Below are 26,486 nucleotides of genomic sequence, written 5' to 3' on the forward strand. Positions count from 1 at the left end.
AGGCCATGGGCTCACTTTGGCCCCTTATGCAGCACCCAGAGGCCAGCAATCCTCCCTGCACACACACAGCTTCCCTAAAGCAGCCCCTGAAGGCGTGGAGAGCCGGTGCCAGGGATTTCTTTTTCCACCTCCAAAGCTGAAAGGGAGCCAGGAGGAACGGGGACATTGTGGAGGCGAGTGCTTTGGTCTGGGGTCTGTGTGTGTGGGGGGGGTTGTTTGGTTTTGCTTTGGTTTAATATCTGCTAATTGGCCCTTGTCCTCCTCCTTGCACTCGAGCATCCTGCTGCAGCTCCAGCCCACATCCGACTCGCGTTTCCAGGGGAAGAATAGCAGCATTGTAACCGCTAGAATGAGGAGCTTTGTAGCCGAGGTGTGAAAGCGGAGCTGGCTCCGCAGCACGGGGCTTCACTTTCCCCCGCTGCCAGGTTTTACAGTGTCCTCTGCTGCTCCCTCGGATCCCATCAATAACAGAAAGCAGGATTCTGCCCACCTTGGGTCCCTTCCAGCACCCTGACCTTTCCGGCACAGCGCTGGTGTGCCTCCCCAGGATGAAGTGCTGGTGATGCTGCTCCCCGGGGACAGGCAGCCGGAGGCAGGCAGGGTGTGAGCAGCACAAGATGAGATCACCTGCCAACAGCAGTAGGGAAACTTCATCTTCCTTCGCTGCGAACCTGGAGCAGACTTCCAGACGCGAACTGCGTGATCCTGGAAAGAGTCTCTGGCCTGGGAAATCGGTAGTTTTCCTCCTCCTTCCTCCCCGCCCCTGACATGTCTAGACTAAGGGGCAGCGTTTATCTCCTGTGACCAGCATGGAGCTTTACTGTAAGGGCATGGAAAGCTTTTCCTGCAGCCAGGCAATCATCATGGTCACATCCCGTTCAGGCTGTGAAATCCCTGCTTGAGCCTACGCCCGGGTTCTTTCCCTTGATGCTGTTGCTATCTGCAGTCTGCCTGGAGCACAGCGGCGTCTAGGAGCTGAGGTCGGTGGTCCTGTTGTGCCAGGCTCCATATGGGGTAGCATCGCTGAGTGATTGTTCCCCTATGCATGGGGCCAGTCTGCCTGCACGACTCAGCCTCATTCCACTCTTCTTCCTTTCCTTCTGCATTGAGGAAAAGAACAAACAAGCAAACAAAGACCAGGGAAAACAGTGCAAACCCCGCAATGGACCACATTCCCAGCTGTTGGATCATCCCTACTATCTGCAGCACATCCCTGTCCAGCCTGAGTGTTCATTTGTGGTGGTTTTAATCTCCATGTATTTTAGTTCTCCCAGAAGCTGAAGTGTGTGCACCAACCACAAAGAAACCTAGACCTAAAGAAACAATGGAACCGATATCCCTGCCAGCCATGGAGAAGACCAGATATTGACCAATAAACACCCAATGCATGTCATTTCCAGGATCCCATCTGGAAAGAGCAACCCCTGTGGTGTTGCTGATGCTGATCTGAAAGGTTCCTTCATGTCCTGCAATTTACCTCTCTGTCAACAGAAACCCCACAGTTTGAAATAACTTAATGCTTCTCCCTCCATCAGCCAGGTCTAACAGAGGACAAAGGAAATGTTCTTCTATATTCTGTTGCAGAGTGTCTAAGCTATAAAAGGGGCCCGAATTGCTTCCCCCTGAGCACAAATAACAACAGGAGAAAGATCCATATGCAATTGAGTGTAGGATAAATGTGCTTAGCTGATCGTTCGTTTCCCTAATATTTGTTTTATGAATAGGCTTAGCTTATGGTAAGATGGGACTTTATGGTCCTGTAAGTCTTGCTTGTGTCAGAACAAATGAACTAGCCATCTAGGGGGGAACTATCAATCCAATAGATGTGTGTGTATGGGTGTGGGGAGTCAGGCCTATTATACCTTTAAGAGCAAATTAGATGCTGTTCTTATGATTCATAATGCTATATATCTAATGGCATGACTCGTCATCTAGAAAATAAACGTTTCGAGCCAGTTTCTCATCTCATAAATTTCCCCTCTGGCACTGAAGGACATAAACTAAATGGGCTGACTCACAGGGAAACAACACAATTTGGATACTTTGAAATGAAAGATAAAGTTGCCTTTGGGCACACAGGGGCGTTGAGAACCCAAGGAGTGGTTGGTGAGGACATTGAGGGCCACACTGCCGTCCCCAGCACACAGGGATGCTCCTGGGAAGCCCCTCATGCTGGCAAGGCCTGTTGGGGTTTCCTAGTTTGGTAGCTTTGGTGTGGCCACTGTGGTGGGATGGTTATGGTGGAGATGGCCCTGTTGTGTATGCTGTCTCCTGCTGGGATGCAGGGGGTTTACTGCACATTTCCAAGCATAGCAGCAGGGAATGGCAGGGATTGTAGTGACAGGACAAGGGGTAATGGGTTAAAACTTAAACAGGGGAAGTTTAGATTGGAGATAAGGAGGAAGTTCTTTACTGTGAGGGTGGTGAGACACTGGAATGGGTTGCCCAGGGAAGCTGTGAATGCTCCATCCCTGGCAGTGTTCAAGGCCAGGTTGGACAGAGCCTTGGGTGCCATGGTTTAGTGTGAGACATCCCTGCCCATGGCAGAGGGGCTGGAACTGGATGATCTTAAGGTCCTTTCCAACCCACACTGTTCTTTGATTCTATGACATGCGGAGTTTCCCACTCCAAGGCAAATGAAGAAGCATCCTCAGCCACCACAAACCAGGGAGGTCCCTGTGCACTCCCACTTAAAGCTCTCCCAAAGGCTGCTGCTGCCCATGGGACTCAACACCCTCACTGCATCCTTTGTCCACTGCTCTTGGTCTTCTGTGCTGTTGGGCTCCTGGTTTGGGTGGCAGCTGCTGTTCCTCTGGGTTTGTGTGGTCAGTCCTGTACCTCGCAGGCCGTGTTGTCAGAAGGAGAAAGGGAAGGAGAGGTTTTTACGTGGCTGCCACCTTTGGGGCTGGGCTATCGCTCTTGCAGGAGAAGGCAACTTCAGCTGCTGATCTCTGCCTGAGAGCAGCCTCTGCCACTGCAGCCAGAGCCTGGAGCAGGCTGGGCAGCTGAGGGCAGGAAGGGTGGGCTGGGTGTGAGCTATAGCAACCACTGTGTCTGACTTCAGTGCTGGAAGACCAGAGAGTCCTCAACACTCATGGACACCTTCCCCTTGTCCTGGAGTTTCTGAGGTGCAACTGTTCCCACAGAGCAGGCTGGTGTCCTCATGGAGGGTGTAGAGCTTCCTAAAGTGATGGTGAGCATCTTTGTGAAGGGAGCTCCATCCCTTCTTTCTATATGGTCTTACCCATTTCCCCTCCATCAGTTCGCTCTTGCCACTTCCCCACCTTTTGCCATGCACTCTCCTGGGAAGATCCTAGAAATTGCTGGCTTGGAATCCTGCTGGAAAGTGAGACAAGGTGAGTCCCGGTCCCTGACGTCAGCTGGATGCTGGCAGCGGGGGCTGGCCGTGCTCTGAGTAACCTGGTTAGTGCACGTAGGTGCTTTAATGAGAGCACTGGGAGGATGCATCGCTGAGCTAACCTTGTTTGTGTGAAGGTTGACACAAGGCAGATGATGGCTGGGAACCTGCAGGATCTAATTGAAACGTGTGCAGGGCAGAACAGGGATTGCTCATCCTGCCTTGCACTCACCAGCAGAAATAAGGAAATAGAAGGAAGGAATTGACTATTGGATTTGGCTAAAGGGCAAGGATGGGGCGGGTGAGATTTCGTCCTTGGGTTGGGATGTGCAGGGAGAGCAGTGAGGGTCAGGGATAGGGTCAGGGTGACAGCACAAAGATCTACCCATGTCTGCGTTCACCCGCAGTGCATGTCTGTGCACACACGGACCCACAACACACGTATCTATCCTGCTTCCTAAGGAAAGCATACACTTCCCCATCCATCTACATGAATCATTTTGTGTTTCTACCCTGCACAGCACTGCTGCTCCGTACACAAGTGTGTCTGCACTCATTTATTCATGTATCAGATAAACTCCTCTCTGTTGTCCTTGCTTCCCTCACTTTGCAGTACCCCCTCCAGCCCAGCTCTTTGGTTCCAGTCTAAAGAACAAAGCAAAATAACATCACATTTTCTCTCTTTTACATGGCTTTTCCTTCCTTTTCTCTTTTTCTCACCTTTTGGAACAGTCCTATTTTGTTAAATGCCTGGAAGCAGAAACTGTTTCCGACACGAAAGCTTTGAGGCGCCTGGTTAAAGGTGCTCGGGGTGTTTGGCTCCGGACAATGAGAGCCCTGATGTCAGGCTCTATTTATATCCCTGCTTTCAGAAACCTCCCTGGATGGTGCATTTCCTAGAGCTTTCTGCTCAGTCCTGGAGCTGCTGGAGCTGTCCCTGTCCCCCTCAAAGGGCAGGGGTTTATCTTTAAGGCGTGACCTGTGGTATCACCGGGGCCAGGCATCCACAGGCAGTTTTGAATGGGTGGAATAGAGCTGCTGCGAGCCAGGCTGCTCTACATGGACAAGGACCTGTGAGGGCGTTTCAACCCCAAGAAGTGCCTTGTAAAAGGTCAAAAGCATTACAAAGGGGTTTGTTTTAATGGATGGAGTCTTGGTGTTATGATTATTCTAGCAGAGCGTTGCGGCTTTACAGGGTTGGAGTGAACATTCACTGTGTATGTGTGCAGGGAGAGACCTGTCTTCTAAGCTGGGGGTTGGTTTAGGCACAACAGGCAAAGAGTAGCAGGAAAACCCACTGTAAATCCATGTAGTCTGAACTACAGCAGGGTATGGAGTGAGGGATGCTCCGTGCTGCAGTGTGGGGACCAACACCAAGCTGCAGGGAACACACCATAGGGTTAGATAGGGCTTTGGGAATTCAGTGGGTGTTTGAGCCTCAGATTCAGCAGATGAAAAGCTGTTATTCTGGGGATCCACTGGCATCATTAAGAGCATTGGGAGGGCTCCTGGTCAGGCTGGGGACAGAGAGGAGGCTGCCCGGCTGGGCCAACACCCTGCAAGTGTTTAATGGGATTTTGTCTTTTGCTTCCACATGCTGCTATTTTGCTTGTGAGTATTCCTTACACAGTGAATAAAGCAGCAATTTGCTTACAGGAGGGCAGCTCCTATGAATAACCTATGAGAAGGATGGAAGTGTGGCTGGGGATGGAGAAATTAATATATGAGGGACAGTAACAGCTATGGGGCAGGCACGGGGATGCATTTCATTGTGCACAGCAGCACATACCCTATGATGTCTGGTGTCACAACAGGCTTCAGTTAATGTTTCTTTAGGCAGTTTAGTCCCCCAACACAGGATTCCTCTCTAGGATCATGCAGATGCTCCCCATCCCCACCCAGGGATGCACCAGCATCACTCGATACCCAGGAGCAAAAGCACAAGGAGCAGAAGGGATGCACCCAGGGCCATGCGAAGGGTCTGTGGCAGAGGTGGGGAAGATCCACCCTGTATTGCCTGATCCGGGGGCTCTGTACACACGTATCCCTGATGCTGAGTCCTGCACAGTCGTGCTGCTGGCTGGATTTCACTGAGTCTTTAGCACACGTGTTCATGCTTTTTGTTCTCACATCAGGCTTTCAAGGGAGCCCTGATGAGCTCATACTGGTGCTCGGGGAAAGGCGATGTTATTGAAGACTGGTGCAGGTGCGACCTCAACGCCTTCGATGAGAATGGACTCCCCAACTGCAGCCCTCTCCCTCCACCCGTGTACGTATCCATGTGAGACCTTTCTATGGGTCTCAGCCCCCCAGCACCATCCCATTCTCGCAGGCTCAGCCTATGGGCACCTCCTGCCCCTCACCTGCAAGCCCAGGGGCCACAGGCCAGCACTCCTCACTGTGAGACTGATGCCTTTAGGATATCCTGGCTCCGACTGTGGCCCTGGAAGGTTTCCTTGTAGATTTTCATCACCTGATTAGCAAGGCTTGTAGAATGGGATTTCAAATGCTGAAAGAAATGGAATTACAGTGCAATTCATTGTGGCTTGTCAGAGCAAGAGCAAATCAGGAGCAAACTGATGGGGAATTAGCTGAGAAAGCAGGAAGACTGGCTCCAGCGAGCCACAAGGAGCAGAGCACCTTCTTAGTGAGCCAGTATCCTCAGAGGGGATTCATTTCCCATCCCAAGTCCAACAAATGCACTTGCATGTTTGGAGCTGTACTCTGTGTAGCCTTGTACTTCGTGTTGTCATTTACCCTGGTGCAAAGAGAGCAGATGCCTTCTCACTAACATAGCCAGGAGCACAAAGCTGCTCTGCCTTGTCCCCTACCCACATCATCCCTGAGCCGGGCAGGAGCTCCCGCACAGCTGCCCTGCTTTGGCTGATGCTCACACCCATCAGAGCTTTGCTCACTTGCAGCTGGGTAAATTCACAGCCACACCTGCCCCTTCTCTCCCTCCCTTTGCTCTGGCAATGCACACAGGACCCTCCCCTCCTGTAGGCTCAACCCTGCTGGGTTATATGAAGGTTAAGCTGGAGCTTCCCTGTCTTTTTTGCTCCTTAGTTTCCCATGGGGTTGCTGAAGTTCCTTTAGGTGGGATTCTATTAGAAGGTGGCCCTGCAGGGGGTTGGAACTGGATGAGCTCTAAGGTCCCTTCCAACGCAAACCATTCTGTGGTTCTATGGATGTTTGGGTTGCATGGTTGTGGCTGCATGACCTAGGCTTTTCCAGGAGGAGGGGGGAGAGAAGGACACATTGGAGTAGGCTGCAACTGACCTTCGACTGGAAGCTCTTCCATGCTCTCCTACCTGCTTTCCTGTTGTGCACATCGCTGTGGATGAGTGTGAGCTCTTCCTGGGGCTGTGCTGCTTGCGGAGGTGGATTCCACCCAATAAAGGGAACTGATGTCTTACTTGGTGTCTCTCCTGTCTCCTGCCCAGCCTGCGGCTCTCCCCCAGCGTGGAGCCCTCCAGCACCGTGGTCTCTCTGGAGTGGCTGGATGTGCAGCCTGCCATCGGGGCCAAGGTGTCTGACTACGTCCTGCAGCACAAGAAGGTGGATGAGTACACGGACACGGACCTCTACACAGGTGGGTGCTGCTCCTCTCGGTGTTGAGGGTACAAGGCGATGCATCCTGTGCCCTGCCTGGCTGGGAGCTGCTGCGTCTGTGGACAATGGTGCATAGAGCCAAGGTGTTATAGGGGTGTTTGAGAGAAAAGGGAAATGCAAAGACACAGCATGGCAGAAGGAAATGATTTGGTTTTGGGGGGTAGGAGAGCTCCGAGTTGGAGCTTCTGACTGAAGTGATTGGTCTGAGCAGTCTGAAATGCTACAGGATAGTGGCTGCGGGGAGAGGGCAGCTCTGGATAGCTCAAGGGCTTTACTGGTCACTTCTAGTGAGTACTGCATTGCATGCCAGCCTTCAAAAAGACACTTCGGGTTGCCTTGCACACATAGCAAAGTAACTCAAAGCCTCTAATATATAAGAAGATCATTTAAGCAGCACAAAACTTCTCCAGGGGAACCTGAAACTTCCCTGGGTTAGAGTTTGGTTCCCAGCTCAGGCTTAGACTGAATGCTCTGTGCCTTGTGAAAGCTTTGTCAGCAATTCAAGCCATGCTCCGGGAGCTGCTGGGGTGTGAATCGTGGGGGTTGATTTGGGTGAATCAGTGATTTATTTTGGAAAATAGGATTTGAGACCTGAAGTGATGCTGCTGGTGCATGGAAAGCCAGGCAAAGCCTCCTACTGCTTTTTGCTTGAGCATTTGGGATGTACTTTGTTAAAGATGCTCATGTGATGTGTGAAGGGCAGCCGGTGGTGTTGACCAAAGCAGAGATTTCCCTTTCTGTGAAGGCTGCTTCCTCCAGATGCTGGCAGTGCCTTATTTCGAGCCCTTCTAGGTAAGGGAACATGAAGAAGGCTTCTACCTGTTATTGGAGCAAAGGAACAGCTTTGTCATTGGAGCTCAGCAACAGCTCCCACTCTGTGTCATTAAAACCTCATTTGGTTTATGGCTTGTGAGGTGTGTGTGTGCTCAGGCTCCCTGCAAGGACAAGGAACCAGCCTGGAGGTAGGGACAGGGCTGGCACTGGAGAGGGGAAACCTCCCTGTGTTCTGGCAGGGGCTTCCTGGACATCCAGGCAAGGCATTTGTCTGTGTTCCTGTGTTGGGAAGGGGATTTCAGGAAGATTATTCACATCAATCTCAGGAGTTGCGCACAGTGCTCAGGTCTTGGTCAGAAGCTTTCTCAGCTTGTGGAGGTGGCTTGTTTCTTCTCCTTACTCATCTCTGAGCCAAACCCCGTGCTGCAATGAGCTGCCATGAAGGGCTCCAGCTCACAGCCACAGGCAAGTCTTGACCCTCGCTGTTCATCGCAGGCCAATCTATTCTGCATCTGCAGCCTCTCCTATCCACTTCCAGCGCTGCCCCATACAGCTGTAGCCCCTGGGTTATGGTTCTAGTTTCCTGGCATGGAAGAAGGCTTGTTCTTTATCTTGGAGGGGCACCCTCCAGTAATGGAGACAGAAAACAAGCCACCAAAGGAGGGGCTTTGTTTTGGATGGGGATGCCATATTGCTCACACATCACTTAGGTGAGGCCAGGCCAGGGAAACGTGGGGTTTCTCCTTTGAAATGGCTGGATTTCTGCCTGGCAGCCAGAGGAGGAAATAGAGATGATTATTAGTATTATTTCCCTTTTATGACTGCCATGTGTTTGACAGGCGATTGAATTCATTGTGGGGAGCTGCTCTCCCCTCACCTTGCTCTGGGGGACTGCTTGGGACAGAATGACCCCATTAACAATTACAGAGAAAAGCCAATCCTAAATGTCTCCCTTTTTTTTTTCTATGTTGTTTAGAACCAAACAGCATTCCTGCCTCTGTTCCTTTATTACTCTACAGGCCTCTAGTGCCAGATGACTTGCAAATACCTTGTGTAGGTTTGCAGAGATGCTGACTGCTCCAGGCTTCACTTGTACTGTGCTTCACGCAGCCAAAAGCCCTACTGTGGGTGTTCCCTCATCACCATCACCTACCAGTGCGGTTGCACCTCATCTCCATCACATCTGAGCAGCATCACTAAACAAGGCAACCCCAGAAGGGAGAAGCTTTGGGAGACGGGTGTGGGACATGAAATGTGGATGGCTTTTGGGCATATCTTTGAGGCAGATCTTCCTTCCCTATCAATTTCCTGGCAGGTAGGTGCAGGTTGCTCTGTTTCTGGGACATGTATGATGGGGATTTGTAGAGTGTGGCAGTGCAAGGTTTGAGGGCTCTTGAGGCTGCTGCCATTCATCCCTTGCATCTCTTGAGTTAAAATGTGTGGGTCATTTGTGCTTGTACAGGGGTTTGTTTTATTGCAATTGTAGCTGTTTCCTATTGGGATTCCTGGCATTGTCTGGGGCTAGAGCTGTGCCAGCCTGCTCTTCAGCCACATGGCAAGCTAAATGGTACCTGGCCTCTGCCTTATGCACCTTCTGGCTTCCTCCTGCTCCCCATAAACCTCTGGTCACTCACTCTTGCCAAACTCCTTGGCCTTTGCAACTGGAACATGGAGCCTTTTCCTTCAGCCAGGAAGTATTTGCTCCACTTCCTCTTGGAGCAGTCAGGAGGGACTTCTGAGGCTGATCTAAGGTGCATCCCCTGTGCACAGGGCAGTGATGCTATGGGATGGGGTAGAAGAAGCTGGGAGCTCACATGGGTTGGCTGCCCTAGGCTGTACGTGCCTCTTAAAGAGGCTTATTACTGGTGCTTAGAAAAACACAGCCCTTGGACAATGTGAGGCTAATAGGAGGTGAACTTGTGTGCGAAACAAACCACGCTTTCAACACCACCGCGCGGGGAGTGAGTGGAGAAGATGGAGAGCAATTACATCCCGAACTGTTTATTAAAACTTGTGGAAATTGCTCCTAGCTGCATGTGCGTGCCCACTTTGTAGTTGAGTGATGCTCTTTGTTTGAACATGAGGCTCTCAAAGAGGGTGAGAGTGTGTGTGTGTGTGTGTGTGCATGGCCGAGCCCGCCAGCGCATTATGTCATGGGCGAAGCAGGCGCTGCGCTTGAGAGAGGGAGAGGGAGAAATGTGTTTTACAGGGTGAGGTACAAACTGAAATGGCTGTGAACATCTGGAACTGATATTAGGGCTTGGAAAATGTTTTCTGTCACTCCAACACTCCTCTGGAGGGAGGTTTCTGAAGTTAAGAAGCTCCGAAGGGGATGAGGGGGAGGGACGAGGGGATAACGTGACCGTGGTGCGAGGTGCTTTTCATGTCTCAGTTCTGGTTGCTGTAGCCAGGCCATGCTGGATGGGGTACTTGGGGTGTCACTCGTTATGGTGGCCTTGGCTTAGAAGGTCCCCTGAGCCTCACTGCCTGAGATGGTCCTGCGTGGGGAGAGCTGCATCCTCCAGCCTGTGATGGGTAAAGGGCAGAAGGATCCTTACCCTGGTTTGAGGGTTGGGAGCTGATGTGGGAGACCACAAGTGAAAGATGAAGGGTGAAATCCTCAGGTGATGTATAAGAAAAGACTTCCAAGCCTTCCAAGACTTTTCTCAGGGATCCTTTCTGCTCCTGGATCTCTTTGGCTGATCATGTTCAAAGAAGAGGTTGCCTTCATCCAAAATAGCTTGTAATTCCTGAGGAAAGGAGCAGAACAGAAACACAACCTGCTGGATGGGCTTGTTAGAGACCATGTAGACCTCGGAGCAGAATGAAGATGCTACGCTGGCAGCTTGGTCAAACTCTTCTAATATGCTAGGGCCCTCTATACACAAGCCTGTGGCATGGAGAAGGGCTGGCAGGAGGTTGTCTGGAGAATAGGCTGGATAGAATGATGTACAGAATGAAGGGTATGAGCACATAAAACCTATGTGCAGCGCCTTGCCAGCATCACCGGCTTCTCTGGAGCCATGCTGTTCTGCAGAGGAGCCTTTGAATACACATCATGTCTCTAAAAGAAAGAGGTCAAAGCAAAAGGCTTAGTGGTTTGTAAGTTGTGCTCTTGAGTCGAAGCTTGAGAGTATCTCATTTATAACTTAACTCTGTGGAGCATCATTCTGATGTGTCTGGATGGCCGGGACGGTATGGGTATATAGCTATGGCAACTGTTGCTTCCAGGACACCCTCTTGCGTACAAGCTGTGCTGCTATTGTCATGTGAAAACCAGGGATAGGCTGGAAGAGGAGGAAAAAGTATCTGGGCAGAGCAAATAGTGTGCCTGTCAGTGAGGAGTCAGTGCAATCTTCTTACACCCGGGCTGTGCGCCTATTACATGCCTTAAAATCATCTTCAGAGTCCCAACTTCCCAACAGCTTTGGTACCAAAGAGAGCACCAGGAACTGATGCTGCCCTTGGAAAGCTGTAGGGGCTTGATGCCCAAAGTTGGGTAAATACGTGGACATCCCGAGTTTTAATTCATGCCAGTCAAGTGTGGAGGATGTTAAAGCAGGAGTGTTTAAACCAGTTGTTGTTAGAGGTGGTGTTGTTAGATCTTGAGCGTGAGTGATGGTGTTGACTATCTCTGTAAAGCCCTGGGGAGGCAAAGCTCTCTCTGTAGAGACCTGTGGCACCTGTGTTAATATAGGTGCCATTTTCATAGATGATGTTTGTTTGGAGAGTTGGCCCAGAGGTTGCAGAGGAAAGACACTACGATCTCCATTGGTTTCAGAACAGTTCTGTTCTCACCATCTATGACACCACACTACAGGTCTCAGCATACTGATGCTGGTGGTCAGGAAGGCTGGCACTCGGCCTCGAAGCAACAAACAGCTCTTTCAGGGGTCATCTGTGTGTTTGCCTTGTGTTCAAAGGAGGTCCTTGGACATGACCAAAGCAGAGGAGGACCTGATGATGGTCAGGAGCTGATGCCCCTGCTTGGTTGTCTCTACCTGCTTGTTCCTTGGCATCTACCTGGTGGATCTCAGCTGGTTTCTCAGTGGGCAGCTATCTGGCTGCTCACAACCACCACTTGGTGAGGACTGTCTGGGGTTGGAAATGCAGCAGAACTTCATCCATGAATGCTTGTGTGCAGGGAGCCTGGCTAGACAGGGCTGCTGTGTGGAAGCTGTCACTGCTACTGCCTCTCCTATGACTAGCACATGGGTAAAGATGTTTTCAACACCCAGAATACCCTTCTGGAGCGCTGAATCAATTTCACTTGTTGGCAAAAGCAAAGATGATTCAAAAAAAAGGAGCCTTTGAAGAGAAGGTCAAGTTTTTGGAAGCTGCTTCCTGGGATATGTTGTGTAATAGCACCAAGCAAGTGCTTAAGTTTGGCCATCACACTTGCTGTGAAGCACTGATTTCTCTCCCACTGGGACAGCTGTAGTTATTTCCACCTACCAGTGTCATTTTTGTATCCTGGAAAGCAGAAGGGAGGTGGAGGGTTCTCAGCTCTCAATTAGGGTTGAGTCACTTGCTGAAATATTTCATTAATTCACATTTCCATATGGTTGTTCCAGGGTTGTTTTATTTTTATCTGCCCAGACACCTTTTGGACAAAACTGGGCATTATCTCTGCTTTTTCCCAAATCATTTAGTAGGTGGAAAGCCTGGACTGTCTGCCCGTTCCCTGCTGTCTGCAGAGGATGGAGCAGCCTGGATGGTGCCACGAGTATGTCATGCACTTTAAGAGCCAAGGGCTTTGTGCTGCCTGTGCAGGGCTACCTCTCCCTGAAGGCAAAGGACAGCTGTAGATGCTCCCTTCCAGCTAAGGAGGCTCTGAACTTCTTACACAGCAGTTAATGAGGCCAGTCATGGAGTTTTTTATACTGGTCTGTAATTTTATCCTCTAGGATTACGTTTCTCCTGATCTGGAAAAGTCAAGGCCACAAATCCATCTTGTCAGGAAGCATCAAAAGCAAAGGCTGCTAACGCAGACAGACGGATCATGGCATGTGAGTGCAGTTCAGTGGCAGGTTTTCATAGGAACCTTTATTGCCTAAACAGGCTTTTCTAATCAATACATTGCGGCTGGAATTTGGAGGGGAGCTCAGTCTGTGTCTGCAAAGCTGGTGCTTGGCAGTGCAGCCCTGAGCTGGTTGGAAAACTTAGGCTTAGGGGCATCTCTGGATGCAACACAACCCTGCTATGGGAGGGAACTTGGGCACGCTCGCCAAGTGAAGCACAAGGGTCTTCCCTTTGGATGGGCTCTGAATGACACCAGGCTGGAATTCCACACCAGGGTAGGATCTTCCTGGAGATTTTGCGTGTTCTTCTCATTGTAGCCAAAGCCTGAGCTGGGATCGTGAGCGGGATGGGGAATCTGCTTTCCAGTCCTCTGGCTGCTGTTGAGGTTTCCCATGCGTTCAGCTTTGTCAGGTGGCTGAAAGAGAATCCAAGAAGTTAGAGAGCATCCCTCCACACTCCTCTGGAGGGAAATAAGGAAGGGAAGGGGATCCAAGGAGGCACAAAGGCTGCCTTGGGGCAGCCTATTCTGTCCTGTTTGAAACCTCTCAACCCCAGTGCAGGAGGTACTCTGGGGACGTTGCTGTGATCCTGTCTGCTGCCCTGCCAGCATCAAGGCTGCTCTAACCCACACCATTTGTGTTAGGTGGCACATGGTCGTCCCTGCATCTCCCAAGCTGGGCTGTGCGCACTCTGCCTCTTGAGGACCATTATCCCCTTCCGCCTTGCCCATCAAGATGATAGGGGCTCCCTTTGTTGGGCAAGTCAAGGTGGGGAATGTCATCTATTCCTTGTGTAGCTTTGGTGTGAGGGAAGTTAAGTGAAAATGGAGAGGGATTAAACCAATTAAATTGGGGATTTACCAATTAAAATAGCTTCTTCTCCTGCAGGTTTCATACAATACAGGAGCAGGGAGAGACCCTCCCCATCTCGCCTGTGACCCCTTCCCAGTTTGTTCAGCTTGCCAGGGATTGAGACCTGGCCCTCAGGAGTCTCAGGGCAGCTGGATCTAGGTTACATTTCATGCTGTTTAGACAGGATAAACTTTTCCTCCCTGTAATTGGGTGATTGGACTTGTGAGGTTTCTCTGATATTAATCGGGGGACCCTAGAGGGGGTCAGATTAGGTTATGGAGACATAATAGGAAATACTGCTGTGGCTAGTTTGGGTTACTGGGGGATAGGGTGGATATTCTGCAGCATTCCCATGCTGGGTTCCCACTGGTCAGGCCTATGTGGTGGGGTCAAGGAGTGGTCTTATCTCAACATCGGGTTGACTTGGTCTTTGCTGGGAGTGACTGTCTCTGAGCTCTTTCCACCCCTGTAATCCTGCTCTTCCAGAGAGCAGGACCATGACCCCCCCTTTGCTGCAGGGAGGGGTGTGTGATGCTGACCGGCTGCTGGGGTTTGTTCCCAAAGGAGAGAACATCTGATGGGTGTCATGGTCTCCAGCAACCCTGGCAGAGAAAAAGCTTCATGTTCTGAACTGGTGTTGTTTGGACCAAGTAAGATATTCTTCCTTGCTAGCCCATGTCATGCCAGTTGTGGGAAAGGGGTTGATACATCCCATGGGGATCATTTAGAGCAGTGAACATTTAAGTGTGTGCTTTCATCTGTCCTATGTGAGAGACGCGTTTGAGGAAGGATTTCATGTCAGTCCAGGCAGAGCAAGTGAGATGAGCTTGTCCCTGTGGCCACGTGAGTGCTTGAGCTGTACTGATGAAGGATGCTGCACTGAAACAGCATCCTGAGGGGTACTGGAGAAAGGAAACCCCCCACGTTTATGCTGCAGACCTGTTTGGTGTGGGGTTAATACCTTGTGTTCCTGTGTGCTGTGCCCTGGAGCAGCTCTGCGGTGCTACTGGACATGAGTTGTGCTGAGCTGAGCCTGGCTCCAGGCACTGGTCTGCAGCCTCCTTCCAGCCCTTGTTTCTTTTTATTAACAGCGAGATGACAGATAGGGGCTGGTCACTAATTTAATAAAGGCAGTTTCTGATCACGACTGCAGAAGCGAGGCCCTGCGGTTTTTGTGGTGGTCTGATGATTCACCCTGATGAAACAGGGTAACGCAGGGTAGGAAATGCCTCACTGGAGCTTGGAGCGTGGCAAAGGCTCTTCCTACATAGCAGCAAGGCTAAACAGTCACTTGGCTGTGCTGTGCTTGGGACTGGCCTCACCAATATGAACATTACCCTGCTGAGATCCTCTGATTTTCAGCTCCAGGGAGATCCACGGCCCTCTGCAGCTAGGTCCATTTGTTGGCTTTAGTGAAGTTCCTTCTTTGTTATCCTGAACACATTCCCAGAGTGGTGAGGTATGGCTGAGGGACCCCACTCTCCATTTCCCCCTTTGTGGCACTCTAGTGTGTGCTTGTGAGGACACTGAGGGCAGGAGCGCAGCAGGGTTTGTGCATCGTCGCAGGTAACACTTGGCTTTCCTTTATCCTGTGCTGCCATCCATGGAAATCAATACATCTCACCAGCTTCATTGTGCGCCCTGGGAAATGGAGGCACTCGGCAGTAACGGCCAGAAATTGTGCATGAACTCTAAATCCAGAGGAGCCAGTTGAATGCAAGGGGTCTAAATTCATGAACAGTTAATATTTACTGGGCTTGCTGCTCCCGAGGCTCAAAAGTTCACACTTGGCTGCAGATCAATTTCAGATCTCAATTTCCAGTTCCTCTGGAGAACCTCGGTGGTGTCTTGGTAGCTGGAGAGTGTCAAACCCATGTCAACGTGCCCATCCTGATAGGGACCAAGGTGAGCAGGAGCCATTGTTACCCCCAGGCAATGAGGAGGCCATCGGTCTGCCCTGCCCTGCCCTGGTGCACAGCTCTCATGGATGGGGAGATGGCCATTGCATTTGGGCGCCCTGGGGCGTGCCAGACCCTGTGGGGACAGCATGCAATGATCGTGGAGACTATTCCCACTTAGTGTCCTGACTTCACTGCGGGTCCTCCCACAGCCCTGCAGCTGATGGATGCTTCTGCTTCCTCTGCCAGCCACCCCCAGGATGATGCACTGGTGTCCAGCAGTGCAGCCCCATCTCGGCATCCTGTTTTCTGGACATACAGGCATGAGGTTATGGTCTCCTTATTTAAAATATGCTTGCTTTGAAAGCTCTCATTCCTCAAGGAAGTCTCAAGCTCAAAAAAAACAGCAATAACTGTTTAGAATCGGGCACTGGGGCCCCTATACCGAAAGAGAGGCTGCACATTCCACTCCCAGGGGTGCTGAGAGGACATTTGGCTCCTGCTCTGCCTGACTTCAGCTCCCAGCGTCTCTGCTCCTCCTGGCTGTGGAGAGACATGCTGGGGCTTGTTCCGAACAGGGCTGGAAGAAGGAGAGTGTGAGCTGGAGTGTGATGGGGGAGCACAGGAAAGCCACTGGGTTTGTCCGGGCAAGGCTGGGATAGCACGGGAGGTGGGTATCTGGACAGGCGCTCCTCGCTTGTCCCAGCTGTGCACCACGAGGGTCGGCTGCTCAGCATCTGCCTGCATCCTCCAGCTGCAAACAGCTGGCGGGTTCATCGGGAACAAGCTGAGCTGCACCGAGACCGACCTCGCTTCCCCCCGGCCGGGTCAGCCAGCTCCCTTTGGGTCTTGGCCATGGGCTCATCCTGCACCCTGGGTGCTGGGGTGAACCTCGACAGCCTCGGGTGGGTGGTGCAGTGGACGCTAAAGCCTTACAGCGGGGTTGGGGATGGGAAATGCCTTCCTCCCTGCTCCCTGAGCATGGGGTAGATTCCCTTTATCTGCTAATATTAGTCATAAAACAATCCAGATCTGTCCATAATTCTGTTAGAGCCTTTGACTCTTGCTCCTGTGACTCCCAGTAGCTCTAATTGCAGATCCTCATGCTGGTGATTCATGACTTGATTCATCCTCAGTGGCACCAGCTTTACAGGTGAAACCCTCTTTCCCCCTGCAGTGGTGTGTGTAAAGGGGAGATAATCCCCGTTGCAAACGAACAGCATGGAAATGGGGTGTTGGTGTTTCGTCTTCATCTGGCCCTTCTGCATCCTGCCCAGCCTTCCACTCTCCCCCCATTCTTTCATCCATGAGAGAACAACCCTAATTGCCACCAGCTCTGATTTTGCTGCGCTGTAACCCATAAATCACCCCGACACACGGCGCAGTCCCATGCTCCTGAACAAAAGGAGCGGGGTTTTCTCCTCTGCTGCATGTTTTACAAGTGACTAATTGCATCAAGGCACCTTTGAAGCAATGACTTCATCAATTGCTCATCCTGCAGGCGCACTGCTGGTTATGTATGCCTGATCAGAACCCTACAGTTATTAGAATTAATTTATTCCCCAGTTATTTCTCTTCCGCCGCAAGGACAGGGAAGTGATGCTCCTTGCTCAGCTGCGTAAGCACCATCTCTTTCTTGCCTCATTACTGAGCCCAAGATATTTTTGTTGCATGCTGAACTTCTCCAAATGAAACTGAGTGATGTTACTGTCTCGGACAGAAGTGCTCTCAGGACACCGAAGAAACCAAATTATTTCAGGGTGCCTGTTTAGATCTTCGTCAGCTTCCTTTCTAATTTTACTGTTGCCACCCCCTAGTTGGTCATGGGGCACAATGTCTGTGTGAGTGATGGCTTTGGGCTTCGTACAAAGGGGGCGAGGAGTGGGGAAGAGTAAATGTTACTCCCAACTAGACACCATCCCGAGCGGGTTCTTGCTCTAGGTTAGCAGCTCTTTATGAGGCTGCTGGCAGAGACGCTGCTGTGTGGCTGAGCAGGAGGGGTGGGGAAGGGTGAAGAAGGATGTCGTGAGCACAGGCTGAGCATCCCTAAGGAGGAGGCACTGTAACTGGTGAGGACAGCGAGCAGTAAACACGGGCAGCTTCACACATTTCCTTGCAAGCTGTGGTCAAACTGTTCTGTAGGAGTAGTGCCTGATAACAACTGCCAGCAGCCCTTGACTCAGCTGCTAACCTCCCACCCCCAGAAAGACTCCTCTTTTGGGAAGGACAGAGCTTGTTTGCATCCAAGCAGGAATTTTGCCTCGGCTACTTCCCAGTCTGGTGTTCATCTGCCCTTAAATTCACTGCTGGCCTCAGCAAACGTCTGGGAGGGGAGTGGGATTTTTGCAGCATATCTTAATGGACCAAGTGGAGTCATTTTGAACCAGAGCTGGGTTTAAGTCTGTGTATTAAGACCTGGAGAGCCTCACTTTGTTGATGTGCAGTGCTGGGGTGAGGAGGTAAAGGAGCACTGAGAGTGGTGGGTTTCCTTTGGTTGTGCTGTTCGGTTCATGTCGCATGTAATGGGGCCAGCAATGAGCAGTGGGGCAGAGCCCTACGTCCTAGCTTGGGGCGGATGAAAAGGCTTTTGCTGGGGGAAAAAAATCCATGTCAAGAAGCCGGGGACGCTGGTAAATGTGGGTCTTTGCCTACAGAGGGGGCTCCTGCACTGCCCAAGGCTGGGAAGGCAGCAGAAGGGATGCAGCGGCTGCCAGCTGACCTTTCTCAAGCAGTTCATGGGTTTCCAGAGCAGCCGAGGTGTCAGCGGTGTAGAGCAGTCACAGCTTCCCAGTCGCTGGAGGAGGAAGGCAGGGGGCACTCGAAAGGGGAGGAAAAGGCTCCGTCCTGGAAGGGTGGAAACCTTGCAGCCCGTTAACTGTTTCTCAGCGGAGAGAGATGGAAAGCAAAACAAGGGTCTGCTTTCCTGCTCCCATCCTTTCTGCCCTTCTCTCTTCTGCCCTTTCCCTCCCAGCTCCTATGATGGCAGAACCCAGGACATTGAGGATTTAGGTGAACATTCGGCAGGGGGGGTTGGAACTAGACGATTTGAAGGTCCTTTCTATGATTCTATGATTCAGCTCTGCCCCACCAAGCCAAGCAGAGCTAAACAGAGCAGCGTGTTGGAAAGCAAAGCGTGCCTCTGCACCCAGAGCCCCGGCGGTCCCCATGGCTGCGTCTCCATACAGAGCCCTCTGCTTTGATGAAGTCTCTGCAATCAGTCTTAATCAGTAGGCAGGGACCCATAGGGAAAACCTCTTCCAGCCCTTTTTTACCCAGCGTGTTGCGGGGTGCTCTTTGTCAGATCTTTACTTGCTCAAAGCGCATTTGTCTCAAGCAAGGGATGGGGCTGAGTCGCTCCGCGGCAGCCTAAATCGAAGACACTTTTTTGCTCACGGATGACAAAGCTTGGGAGTAAATTAGCAGGCAGAGTCTGTGAAAGGAAATGTTTCCTTAAACGTTTCCATAAAAGCTAATTGGCCTGTAAGAGCAGCATACCTGAGGGCGTGCTGCCTCCCGGGGTCCAGGCCTCGAGGAATCTATTCCTGGCTCCACTCGTAATGTGCAGTGTGACTTTGAGCAGGTCGTTTCAGTTCTTTGTGCCTTGGTTTCCCTCTCTGAAATGAGAAGAACACTCCCTTGCAGAGCACTGGTAAGGTTTAGGTACTAAAATTTTATTGCTCGGTTGAAGATCTTTGGTGAAGGGATGTTATGCAGTTAATGATGATGATAGGGAGAGAATAACATGAGAAATTGCTGGTTTATTTTTATTTTGTTCTTTTAAATGATGTTTCATAGCCAGTTTTCAATTCAGGAATAAAACCCAGTCCCCTGTGACCACCAAATTATCTTGCAAATGCTCTTCTGCATGCTCTTAAACCTTGCCGAGCAAGCGAGGGGCATACCCCTTCTTTCTGCTTGGAGGAGCAATCAGCAAAACATGCCTTGAGCAGCTGACCTCCACCAAGGGGTTTTGTTTTCCCAATTAGGAAGCTTGTCTTGATCCATGAATAATTAAGAAAGCTCTTCCCAAGAGTCCTCCACCCGGTGTTGCAGAATCCCAAATTGGTTTGGGTTGGAAGAGACCTTAAAGCCCATCCAGCTCCAACCCCTGCCACGGGCAGGGACCCCTTCCACTGGAGCAGCTTGCTCCAAGCCCCTGTGTCCAACCTGGCCTTGAACACTGCCAGGGATGGGGCAGCCACAGCTCCTCTGGGCACCCTGTGCCAGCGCCTCAGCACCCTCACAATAAAGAACTTCTTGCTTATATCCAACCCAAACTTTTCAATTTAAACCCATCACCCCTTGTCCTGTTGTTATTGTGCCAGGGCTGATGGTCCCTGCTGGGGTGATAGCCCCATTGTGCTGTGTGTTGGGGCAGCTCCTTGCCTATGGTCTGAGCAGAAGGAGGGACCTGCCTCAGGTTGGGTACAAGGTCAGGCAGACCGGGCAAACACGAGTTCAGCTCTGCCAGAGGGAATTGAAGGCTGAAGTGATGCCCTGCCCCGGCAGCAGCAGTGGCCACCCTGGTTTGTCATCCTCACCACAGCCGCCGTAGGCTGTAAATGTCGACCACAGAGACACCAAGCGCAGTCTGCGGCCGGGCCTTTGCTTATTTATTTCTTTCTTCATTTGTTTTGTTCGCAAACATCAGCTACGTCAGGAATGGCATGTTCCTCACCCCCAAACTATGACAAAGGGTAAGGTCAGATTTGCTGCATGGTTTTGGATGGGGAAAAGAACAATACAGACGGGTTGGTCCCCATGGGGGAAGCGTGGGGGCCGGAGGATGTTGTCTCCTCTTTTTCCTCCGGTTGTGGATGCGGGTTTCCCGTCCTGGTGGCAGTGTCCAGCCATGGGGTGGAGGCTGCATCGCTGGAGATGCGCTCTCGATGCTTGTGCTCTCTTTTCCCTGCTGAATTCCACTTTGGAGAAATGCTTAGTGAGATGTGGTTTGTTGGGGCAGGTAATAGCTCTTATTAGGCCAACTGATGCACTAGGAGAAGGAAATGGGAAAAAATGCCCAGGTTTGGGCACACAGCCCTCCCTTAGTCACTAGCTAGTCCCAAACACCATCGCTCTACCCTCCTCATGGTCCAGTGGCTTGTTTGAGAGGTGTAGACCTCTGCCCATTTTGCTCATCTCCTCACACACTATCGTATCATATATTGTACTTGGGGCCTGTAAGGATGCTGGGGAGGGACTCTTTATTAGGGACTGTAGTGATAGGACAAGGGGTAACGGGTTAAAACTTAAACAGGGGAAGTTTAGATTGGACATAAGGAGGAAATTCTTTACTGTGAGGGTGGTGAGGCACTGGAATGGGTTGCCCAGGGAAGTTGTGAATTCTCCATCCCTGGCAGTGTTCAAGGCCAGGTTGGACAGAGCCTCATGTGCCGTGGTTTAGTGTGAGGTGTCCCTGCCCATGGCAGAGGGGTTGGAACTGTGTGATCTTAAGGTCCTTTCCAACCCTGACTATTCTATGATTCTATATCCCTCTGGCTGGGCAGCCAGAGGATCCTGTGGTCCATCATTCTGAAGGTCCCCATCACCTCCCACCAAGCTCATTGTCCTGTTTTCTTTCTGTACAAATTTCCACTTCGGAGATTCTTTCCCCTATTTGCATCTTCATGGCTCTTGTAGTGAGCATCCCCTTCCCCATCCCATGTGTGCAGCAGCAGCCTCGCATCTTCTCTGGGGTCACTGCTAGGCCTGAATAGCTCCATCCAGGAGCCTCCAAGCCTTCCCTGGATGACAGTGCAAGGTACACTGGAGCATTGCTTTTTGGTTCTGCATTTGACTGCAGTTTCTCCCCCAGGTCATCTTTGCCATCTCCCTGCTTTGGGAGCACAAGCCCTGCAGGAAGCCGGGTTACAAAGCTTGGTGCTGCTTTTACTAGCTGGCCAAAGTGTTCTGCAGAGGGGAGCTGGAGTCTTAAGCCAGGTCTCAAAGACCTTGCCTTTAACCCAACTTGATGACCAAGTGTCCGCACAATGGGAAAATTCATTGTAGGAAGATGGAGGAAGAGACCAAATGGTCTGACTTTATCCTTCTTTTCAGCCCTGTGGAGTGGGGTTATCCTGGTGTATGTCTCTTCATGGAGGCTCTCGCTACAGAATTTGGGTGCCTGTTCCCTCTCTGCCCATGCTAGGAGCTGAGCGCTTGGGAACAGGAGGGCTTGGGGCTTTGTGCTGGCTGTTCGCTGGTGGAAAAATCCCACCCCAGAGCCTGTATTTGACTCTGAAGTGTTGCTCTTTTTCCCTTTGCTGTTGACCTCATCAATATCTCTGAGTTTCTTCCCAGCACTTTGAATTTTATTGCCTGTATAACAAGGATCCTTGTGCTGTCCCCATCCCCTCATCATGTTCACTCAAAGCTCTTCTCAAAGCTTTCTCCAAAAGCTGCTTTGTGTATAAACAGACAGTTCTCTTCTCGTCCTTATGCCCCTCTCCTTCATTCCTCCATCTCCATCTGGATTCTCCTAGCTGTGTATGGGAGGGATTCAGCTCTACGTGCAGGATGCAGTGTCTGCTCTAGGGATGGAGTCATGCTTCCATTGACCCTCCCACCTTGATAAATATGGTTGTGGTGTATTTATTGAAGACATAGGGGCTGTTTCTATCATCTGTGGCTGTAGAGAGCAATTATGGAACTATGATAGTCCCTATATTTCATAGAGTATCTTGAGCTGAAAGGGACCTGTGAGTATCACTGAGTCCAGCTCCCTGAAGTAGGAATTACCTGCTCATGTGTACATATATAAAAGCTCTCCCATCAAGACCCTGCTCTCTCTGGTGACCTTGAGGTGCTATTCTAAGATGAAACGATCGAATACCATTGCCCAACAAACGGTCAAATATTGCATCACTAAAACTCATCCCTGTAAAGAAGAGGAGCTCAGTCTATCTCTCTGTTTAAGAGCCAAGCTGCAGGTTGGTGTGAGACGAGCAATTTGGGTGTTTGGTTTGTGTAATGGATGATGGGGAAGCACTGCAGAAGGCTGGAAGGGAGATCCCTCAAGGTGTGGGTTTGCCTCCTGCAACCTTCCCTGCCTGTGCTCTGGGTCCTGCTGCTCACTTAGTGCTTATTCATACCAGGATTAAAGCCCTTTTTTGACCTGAAGTGATGTTCTAGGATTTCTTTTATTTGTGGACCTTGCCTTGGCCTTCTGTCACTATTTGTCTCTCCAAAAAAAGGATTCTGCTCTTTCAGTTTCTGCGTCCAGTTTGGAGGAGGGGATATTACCAATCGGGGTCAGTAAATAGCTCATCTGACTTCATAATACTTAGCATTTAGATAGTGCTTTCCACTGGCAGAGCCCTTTGCAAACTGCCAGTAATCCTCTCAGCACCCCTCGAGTTAGGTAAGTATAACTAATCCCAAACAAATAGCTTCAGTGTGGAACTAATGTAGAGAATGCATAAGAGTAATTTCAGGTTTCAAAGGAAACTAGTGGGTAATCTCGCAACAGAATTAGCCAAAAAGGGCAGAGAGGAGGAAAAAAAGCCTGAGTTATTGAATAGGGAAGTTAAATCAGATTGAACACGTTGATAATTTGCATTTCAAGGAGCCAGGGTAGGCTGTAGATATTACATCTACTTAGGGTAGGTCCTGCCATTTGAGGGTATGAAATACATCAAAGCTTCAGTAATATGTAAGACAGTTAAAAACCCTGTCAAGCTTGGCTCCTTCGTGCATGTTGGACATTATCAGCTTTTTCATGTTATTATTCTGTTTAAATCTTGCAAACAATGCTGAATTCCAACTTTTCTGTGTGTTTATGTCTAATAACTGTATTTCCTTACTAGCTTCTAAGTTTCATCCTCCTCCTGCCTCCCATCTCTGATGACTGGGAATTTGAGATTTGCACACTCTCATTAGTAATTTCGCCAGTGTCTTGTGATTTATCTTGCTTGGTTCACTTTTCCAAACCCAGTTGAACGGTTGCATTCAAGTCACCAACAGAATTCATTAATCCCTGTTCCACTTGGGATACATTTCTTAAATGGCTCAAAATCGGATTAGCTTTGGGAATTGGGTGCATGATCTTTGTTCTAGATGATGCACCTTGTACATCCTGCACCACATGCAGGAGACCACGTGTGAGGGGCTTGTGAGGAGGAAAGTTGCAGTGAGAGGCTTGATTTTCCACTTCTGATGGCTCAACAGGCCACCTTCCATGTGCTTTCTGTTGGCAACCCTGGGTGCTGGACCAGATGTAGGGCTCAAGCAGACTGAGTCTTCTGTGAAAGCCCATTTGCTTGTTCATTTATTTGCCCATCCAGGAAACCCTCTTGCAGACTGAGTGACTGAGCTGGCAGTTTCCCTGTGCATATCCTCTGAATGGGTCTTCTCATCTATGGGCTTTAAAAGTCCACTCTAGAGGCATCTCTTTGGTTTTCTTGTACCCATGCATTGCAAGCAGTTCCTGTGTTGTGTAAGATGTTGCATGATCTATCACGGGTTTACAGAGCAATTTAGCTGCAGATACTATTGCAAACCGCAAGTAGCTATAGAGCATCATAAGGATGTTTTGCAGCATTCTTATTGCTCCTGAGGGCTGCCCACTGATTCAGGTCTCTGCCACAGAACCAGCCCTGGAGCAGTGGTGTGTGCCAAAGCCCTGAGTGTCCCCACTGCCCACTCGCCTTGGGGTGACCAGATGTGATGATGCTGATGTGTGACTCCAGATGAGTGCTGACTGGGGCTGTGGAGGTGCAGGGCAGGATCAAGGTGTGCTGGGGGGACCTGGCAAGGGAGGGCGCTCAGACCTGTGCATGGGACATCTCAGAAGTGAAGACTAAGAGTGGGACAAGCTGTGGTCCAGACCAAGATAAACCATCTTAGCAGAACTGCAGAGGATGCTCTCCAGGTGCTTCTCTCCCTTACACTCACCTAAATCCCAAATCCACTGCCTCCTTCCCCAGGAATTTCGAAGCAATTACACATTGGCCTTGGACTTCTCTTTTCCTCCATCCTCAGCGCCATGTTTTGAAAAGAGCAGGACCAAGCACGACCATTTATTGCAGAGATCAGGCTTGGGAGAGGCTGGAGGGAGCCCACCCCTCTGTGCCTGCCCTACCCCTCTGGTGCAAGCTTCTCAAGAAGAAAGAATAATAAAGGTTGGGCAGGTCTATTCACACAGTGTAAAATTGAATTAGAGGAGGTATGTGAGGAACATGGCTCAATTTCCATGGGGATGAGGAGATCTTTATCACCCCCCTCCCAGGATTAGCCTATGCAGAACAAAGCTGCTTTCGGTGCTGGCGGGTGGGCATCACCCCATGAGCCTCACTGGGGTAAAATGAAGGTGATGTCTGAGTTGGGGTGGCCTTGCTGGGCTTGGGGATTAGCTGGGATGGGGAAGAAAGGGGAGAGCCGAGCTTGGGGAAAGCCAAGATGAATGTCTGCAATGGTGCAGGGTGGAGATGGGGTGAGCAATAGGAGCCAGGACCCCCCTTGTTGTTTTCTGACGCCTCTCCTTGATGAGATTCAGCACCTTTTGATGCCCTTTGACAAACCCGTGGGGTTTGAGGAGGCCTGGAGCTGCGACAGGGTCAGGGGAAGGCAATTGGAGGAGATTGCATCCTAATCCCAAAAATAACAACACTGCTTTTTCTGTCCACTGCTGCTGAGCTCCACCTCCCCCTGCGTTCAGTGGCAGCTGAGAACATGTCTAGGACACGACCTGTAGAGGTGTCAGCCCTGTTGCAAAGGGATTATCTCTTCTGTCTGTCCCAGAAAGGTCCCTGCAGCCCATCCAGAAGCTCATCCAACCCAGCACACCCCCGTCAAACCTCAGAGAAGGGCTGAGGCTTCATCCCGAGTGTGGGAGGCAGCGCCACAGGACGGACGTGACGGTGGTGATGACGGGGGAGCGGTGGGAAAGCATTCCCAGCTTTCTGGGCTGACGGGCCCAGAAGTGCAGGATGGAAAGGAAAGGCAAGAGGGAGGCCTGATGCACGCACACCCCTGTGCAGGCAAGCCAAGCCCGGGGGCCAGGCAGCCGGGAGCAAGGGGCCTCCTTGCTTCCTCCTTCTCCACCCTAGAGGGACGTGGCTGGGTGGAGATCTGGCCCATCCTCTCGTCCTCTCACTCACCAGTGCTGCTGAGCCAGGGTAACTGGTATCTAGCATCAGTGTGATGCGGGCATCACAGCAGGGAAAGGCGCTGTGCATCCGTGTAGTGTGATGGGGGCCAAGGAGAAAGTCCTTGAATGGGATGGGAGAGTGCATGGGATGGTGTGTTGTGGCTTCAAGAGGTGCAGGGCAGGGTTTAAAGCAGAGTCCCACCATGTTGAGTGGGAATTTACCTTCTGATTGCATGGACAGCGTGGGCAAGTACAGGCTAATCGCACGGGGCTATTTGGGGCGGAAGGGCACTCAGAAAGAGAAGAGCTGTGCAGCATCCCCCAGCAGAGCAAGCCTGCCTGGGGGTGTGAGGAGTGATGGGGTCTTGCATGGAGAGCTGATGGAGCAGGGAGGATGGAGCAGCCATTGAGCCTTTTGGTCCTCCCTCCTCTGACAACCGGAGCTGCCATTCACAGCCTCCTTTTCCCACCTCGGAGTGGTTTGTCCTTCGCTTCCTGTGGAAGGGCAGCGGCCCAGTTCTCATGAGCAGCCCTGCCAGATCTGCTCGCCGAGCCCTGCCCATCCCAGACTGGGAAAACCGGGCCCAACATACCATGCGATGAGCAGATGTTCCCTTTGGGTCGCTGCCCATCCCGAGTATCGCCGGCCAGGCTCCATCAGTGCTGACCCACGCGCTGCATGCTGACAAGCCTCACTTTCCTCATTCAGAAAAGCCTGTTTCCTTTAGGTGTGACCCTTTACCATCTTAAAACTTACATCTCTTGTTTTCCAGAGAGCACGATCTCTATGGCTGGGACCTTTCTAGGTTGAGCTTGGCCTCTTAGGACCTCTTTCACACCTGTGTTACTCCCTGCAAGGGCAACCAAGGGCTGTAAACACTGAC

The 26,486-nt window shown here is 50.9% G+C and overlaps 1 protein-coding gene across 7 annotated transcripts in view; it reads left to right on the forward strand.

The window, feature by feature from the left end:
- Positions 1-26,486, forward strand: part of ASTN2 (astrotactin 2) — a 340,921-nt gene that overhangs the window by 250,996 nt on the left and 63,439 nt on the right. For all 7 annotated transcript variants that reach the window (XM_065695849.1, XM_065695846.1, XM_065695847.1 and 4 more), the window contains 2 exons: positions 5,494-5,627; positions 6,802-6,950. In XM_065695849.1, the coding sequence (XP_065551921.1) occupies positions 5,494-5,627; positions 6,802-6,950 (283 nt within the window). The remainder of the gene's footprint in view (positions 1-5,493; positions 5,628-6,801; positions 6,951-26,486) is intronic.

The sequence above is a fragment of the Lathamus discolor genome, chromosome 15 (assembly GCF_037157495.1).
Source record: "Lathamus discolor isolate bLatDis1 chromosome 15, bLatDis1.hap1, whole genome shotgun sequence".
In the NCBI taxonomy this organism is placed as follows: Eukaryota; Metazoa; Chordata; class Aves; order Psittaciformes; family Psittacidae; genus Lathamus; species Lathamus discolor.